Genomic DNA, 6000 nt, shown 5'->3' on the forward strand with positions numbered 1-6000 from the left:
TCAGCCATTTATTGTCATATCGTAACAACCCATACATTGGTAGAAAAGCATTATTTTTTAGCTTTCCGATTATTCAAAAATCTAAATTACAAGTAATAATTGTTGTCCATGGTCACAAATGTTAAATACTCACTCATTTGTACGTTTTTGGATAAAAGCGTCTTCTAAATAAACGAATTGTAAACGAATGTTAATCAAACTAGACTGCTAACGAGACTCTCAACTCATTAAATGGTTTTTGCTGAACTTTGTTTAAAAGGTTAAACGTAATAGGTTATTTGAGGGAACTTTTAGGACTGTTGCCGTTTTTGATGTGTAAGGATAAAGGCAGTAAGATTGAAAAAGTGTCAGAAAGACCACTTATCACGGATCTCTTAAAATGAACAACAATGTTGGTCACAATGACAAAAATCCGACCGAATTTATTCATTTTTGTAGAGCTGTTTTAAGATATGCAGCGATACGATATAGCTCCATCTTCTGGTGACAAACATGTTTCATGTTTTCAGCAGAATGTGTTCAACAGAAAAAACGAGTCAAGAAAATTATAATTACCATTCATAAGAATAACAATCTTAAGTGTACAAAAGCACAACAGAGAACGCAGTGTTTTGTTTAGAGACGGTTTATTAGAAATATGTAGACAAAAACCTCACTGCGTTTAACAAACTGAAATTTATAAACTTGAAATGACAGGTCACAACATTGTTTTAATCTTTTAGTCACACCTGCATTTATATTTAGAGTGCAAACACAAATTGGTCATCTGTTGATAAGTTACTCTTTTGTTCAGTACAGAGGTGAGGTGTATGCTTTTTTTATCACTTTTGACATATATGGAAGAAACCAGTGTAGAAGTGCCGGCTAAATGTGATACAAAACAACAAATACTAATTTTCATCCTGAAATAATTTGATAATGCGGTGTCTACAGACAGGATTATGTACTTTGAACATGTTGGATTGATACAAACCTACCTGAAGATCAAAACCGCAGCTAAAAACACATAAAACGAGTTTACAGATGAAACTTTGAATACGCTCATTTCAAATGCGGCACATGTTTTGGATGGCATTAGGGGATACTTGAGAAGCTTGTGCCTTAACACAATGCTTGCTTCATTCAAACGCAAGGAAATCTGAGCCTCCACACGTGCGCACACACACAACAACAGAATTAAATAAAATGTACAATTTGACAGAGGTCATGTAAGCAGAAAATGTCAAAAAGGTCATTCACGTCCTTTCCATAACTACGAATTATAATGTATGCGTAATAGGATGCAATAACCCGACTGACACAGAGGAAAGAGCTCAAGACTGTAAAAGCCATCGTTGAAAAACTGAGCATTCATGGTTTCCACAATACAAGATGGAGAGCTCATAATAATTGTCCATGCAGAACAGAAAAGAGTGTATATTGTCGAGGGGTTGAGGTTGCCATCAACACAACAGTAAAAATTCATTCCTTGTGACTTTCTGCACAAAGACCTTGAAAAACAGTCTCAAAAATGATTCAGTTTTTAAATGGCTACCAACTTAAACCTAGTATCTCTTACTTTAACTTAAGTTAAACTCTTGCTTTCTTCAATATGATGGTTTCCTGTTCCTTCACTCGAGGTCTGGCATTTCTGGAAAGAAAATACATGATGGGTTTCAACTCTTAAAGAATATTATGAATAACATAACAGCTTATATTTTTTCTGAAAACACATTAGCTCAAAGCATGCAAATAATCAATCAAATCTTGTCAGAAAAGTAACGTTTTTAGAGGAAAACTTACTTTCATCATCACTATCTGCAGACTCTTCCTGGAATTTGATTTACAAACAGGTCAGCCACAACAAGTTTTTGTATAAATAAACATATTTACATAGAATCCATAAATAATTTTTAAAAAGATTTTCAACGTTTAGAATATTATGGGAGGCATATTTCTCTCACATCATCTGCACCACCCACATCTGGCAAGTCATCTTCTCCTCCCATGTTGTTCATCATCTTTAGGAACAAAGAAACAAGCAAACACACAAATTACTATGACTCAGTCGTTATTTATTAATTCCGAAGAACCTCAAAATGTTTAGACATGTACCTCTGAAAAGCGGTCAAAACTCGACAATTCTTCATCTGAATCATCTTCCCAGTCTTTCCAGTTATTGAAGTCCACACTGAGCCAGTTAAGCTGCACAAAGAACATCGAGAAAGATTAACACAAGAGTTCTTTTTTAAGTTAAATCTTTGGGATTTTTATGCCTTTATTTGAAAGGTTTATTTTCAAAGATTTTTGATAGGAAAGAGCAGGGTGAGGGGTGCAGGATAGGCACAGGACCTAAAGCCGGAATTCGAACACGGCTCAGATTAACAAGTGTTTTAATACAAAACTTTACATTTTAATAGGTAATAAAACTCTACCTTCGCTTTCTCTTTCGTTAATCTTGGCCAAGCTTTGCCAGATTCTGCTTTTCTTAGAAAGCAAAACACAGACCTGTCTGTGCGTTTGTGTTTAGACTCCTGCGCAGTAAAAAAAAAAAATACCATGTAGAAAAATACAATGTAGATAGATCTCTGACAAACTCAACTAGAATCATAAACCATGAGTCAGTTGTATAAAGTTAATGACTTACATTTGGGTCAATGGATTCAAATAGTTCTACTTGATTATGGTGTTTCATGTTGTCTGTTCCACCGACACAACTAAAACACAAAAAGCCAGCACATTACATTACAATGAACTACGATGGTACTTCATTTTATAATAGGAAGGCAGACAGTCAGTAAATACAATTCAGCTAAATAAAGATATGCAAGTGTAAAGAGCACATACGTTCTTGGTAGTATTCCAAATAATTAAGTTATAATGTCAATGAGGCAGAGTATAAAAACATTAAAATACCTGAAATCAAGCTTTGTTTTGTCAAATTTAATTTGGACATCTTTACTGTCTTCTATACAGAATTCAATGAAGACCGCCCCTCGTCTGTCATACCACTTGCCAGTTGCTGGTTGCCTGTAAAACAGAATTAGACATTACGGACTAATTATGAAGAAAATAAGGCCACACCACACCTCCGTGAAAATGCAATAAAGTGATGTAATTTAAGAGAAAACTATCTCCACAGGACAGTGAGGACCAATGAAACCAACTTAGTGTGTTTCTCAAGAGCACAAAGAAACCAGACTTTGCTGGCACATCTAACATAAGCTTATTTTTATTCTGCGTGCAATTCTTTCAAAGATTCAGAGAAAGCTAGAGGATTTCTAATGTAATATGCCCTTTATCATTTTGACGTGCCATTGAGCATGATTCATTCAGCAAATCACACTAAAAGCCGATGGTCTGTTGTGGGCGGAACCGGAACAACAATTTACATTCCTCTGAAATTCACTGTTAGTATCGTTTGGCAGGTTCTTGTCATTTACACTACCATCTAGCGGGAAACAACCTCAACACAACGTGGACTAAATCTACCCTGGACTTTACAAAGTCATTGCAATTAGACAATGCTACTGCAAAGTGGATAGCGGTGCATTGTTGTGGTGTTATTAAAAAAATGCAAACAACATTAGCATGCCATCACTACTACAACGTGTTGCTCCCTGGGACTGAGTTGTGTTACAAACCCACAAACATACCAGGTAAAAACTTGATCCTGATGACGTTATACTATACACTGCGATCTAAAAGATATTCAAGTATCCCAATGAAAATATTACTAGGATAAGGTACACACATACACGTTTAGCTCTCTATAAATAAAATCATGAAAAATATTTTTTGTTAGTTGGATCCTCAACCGTTTTAACGCGTTCATATAAAAACAAAAAATCATACATTAATTTAGCCATTGCTACTAGCTAGCCTTTGTGAATTAAAGCTTAAACCAAATTGACAGTATATTTAACAGTAATGCAAAATAGCGATTAAACGAAGAACAGTAATCGTGCATGAGTTGAATGAATTGGACATTTGATGTCAGCTGTGCACTTACTAACTAAAGGCCTTGTGTATCTGCTGCTGCAGCTATCCAACTTGCTAAGCTCTTCTGTGAGAACAATGTGCACCATCACCACCGAGGTGGACGATTAACGTTAGCTGTTTTCCCCCATGCAATTCGATACAGTGTTTTAAAGATTAATCTGCTTATTAAAATGTCTAAAATGCATGATTCAGGGGTGTTCCGCAGGTGAGAAATACTGATGTACAGGGGCTATCAACACATTTGCTAACTAGCTAACAAGTTAGTACATCTTGCAGTTAAGACTTACATGTTAATATCTTTCTGTTTGCACCAAAATCTTCGTCGTCCCTTCTCGCCTCAGGTAGTGCACTGGATCTACGCTGTAAATTTAAAGCGAACGCATAAAAGGAAGCTAGCTGCTTAACGCACTGTCAACATGCACGAGAGTCAGCGCGTGCCTGAGTTCTACTCACTGGCACGCGGTGACGCATCCTCGGAGATCCGTTTCTAGCGACTTCTGCTGCGCGCTCTGCGCCATGCGCGCACCCTGCGCGAATGCGTCTCTATGGTAACGCGGGTCTCTCGCTTCGCCTCTTTGGTACGGGACGGCAGTTGATGCGGGACTGTAGAGATAAATGTGGTGACGTGTTTTCTTTTTTAACACAGTACAAACATGCACAACATGGAAATAAATAAACGAGGAAATAAAGGACAGTAATAAATAATGAAAGGACAAGGTACAGACAAATAGGAATACAAGTGCAAAGGTCAAACAATAAAACCACACGACGATTGATGACGTTGTTTAAAAGACCGCCAGGCTCGCAGGGTTCACATTATTTATTTTCTAATCCTTCCAAAACTCCAGTTTGCCGTTTATTTACTCACCCTCAGGCCATCAGAGATGCAGGTGACATTTTTTCTTGAGCAGGATCATAAAGAAGATTGTTTGGTCAATCTGCTGCACTCTCTGCTTCATATAATGGGACTCTATGGGGTCCACCTGTCTAAGAGTTCCTAAAGCACATAATTCCAAAAAGAGGCTCCTGGCGACATGTTGGCGTTTCGTGAAGTGACTCGATCGATATTTTCATCAATTTGAAAGTCATTTTTATTAATATTAGCCATACTGTGCAACATCAACACTCCCTTTCTGCAGGTGGCGCTAAACTTACCAGACGCTGGTATGCTATCCGCCACCAAATACTACAAGAAGACTTTCAGAGGCTGCGCATTATGGCTAATATCATAAGAAATGACGTTCAGTTTTATAAAAATATCAAACGATTCGCTTCCCGAAACGTCAACATGTCGCCAGGAGCCTCTTTTTGAAAAAATGTGCTTTAGGAACTCTTAGACAGGTGGACCCCATGGACTCCCATTATATGAAGCAGAGAGGGCTGCGGATTTACCGATTTACCAAACAATCTTCTTTATGGTTTTACTCTTGAAAAAATGTCACCTACATCTCGGATGGCCTGAGGGTGAGTAAATAAACGGCAAATTGGAGTTTTGGTCTGAACTATCCCTTTAATCACGTGGTTTTAAAAGATGCTCACATGGGGGATATATTAGGATATATTAACATTTTTAATAATATTAGCCATACTGTACAGCATCAACACTCCCTTTCAGCAGGTGGCACTGAACGTACCAGACGCTGGTATGCCAACCGGCACCAAATACTACAAGAAGAAGACTGCGGTTGTGTGCAGAGGCTGCACATTATGGCTTATATCATTAAAAATTACGTTCAGTTTTATTAAAATATCATACGATTCGCTTCCCGAAACGTCAAAATGTCGCCAGGAGCCGCTTTTTGAAAAAATGTGCTTTAGGAACTCTTAGACAGGTGGACCCCATAGACTCCCATTATATGAAGCAGAGAGGGCTGCGGATTTACCAAACAATCTTCTTTATGGTTCTACTCTTGAAAAAATGTCACCTACATCTCGGATGGCCTGAGGATAAGCAATCAAACAGCAAATTGGAGTTTTGGGCTGAACTATCCCTTTAATCACGTGGTTTTAAAATATGCT

The 6000-nt window shown here is 37.6% G+C and overlaps 1 protein-coding gene across 1 annotated transcript; it reads right to left on the reverse strand.

The window, feature by feature from the left end:
• Window positions 1–690: 690 nt before the first annotated feature.
• Window positions 691–4500, reverse strand: ptges3a (prostaglandin E synthase 3a (cytosolic)). Its single transcript, XM_056733105.1, has 8 exons — window positions 4269–4500; window positions 2896–3009; window positions 2627–2696; window positions 2415–2513; window positions 2095–2184; window positions 1944–2000; window positions 1783–1810; window positions 691–1630 (listed from the first exon to the last, which is right to left on the reverse strand). Coding segments are annotated over exons 1-8 (480 nt in total). The 5' UTR covers window positions 4271–4500; the 3' UTR covers window positions 691–1610.
• Window positions 4501–6000: the final 1500 nt, after the last annotated feature.

Source organism: Triplophysa dalaica, chromosome 20 (genome assembly GCF_015846415.1).
Source record: "Triplophysa dalaica isolate WHDGS20190420 chromosome 20, ASM1584641v1, whole genome shotgun sequence".
NCBI lineage: Eukaryota > Metazoa > Chordata > Actinopteri > Cypriniformes > Nemacheilidae > Triplophysa > Triplophysa dalaica.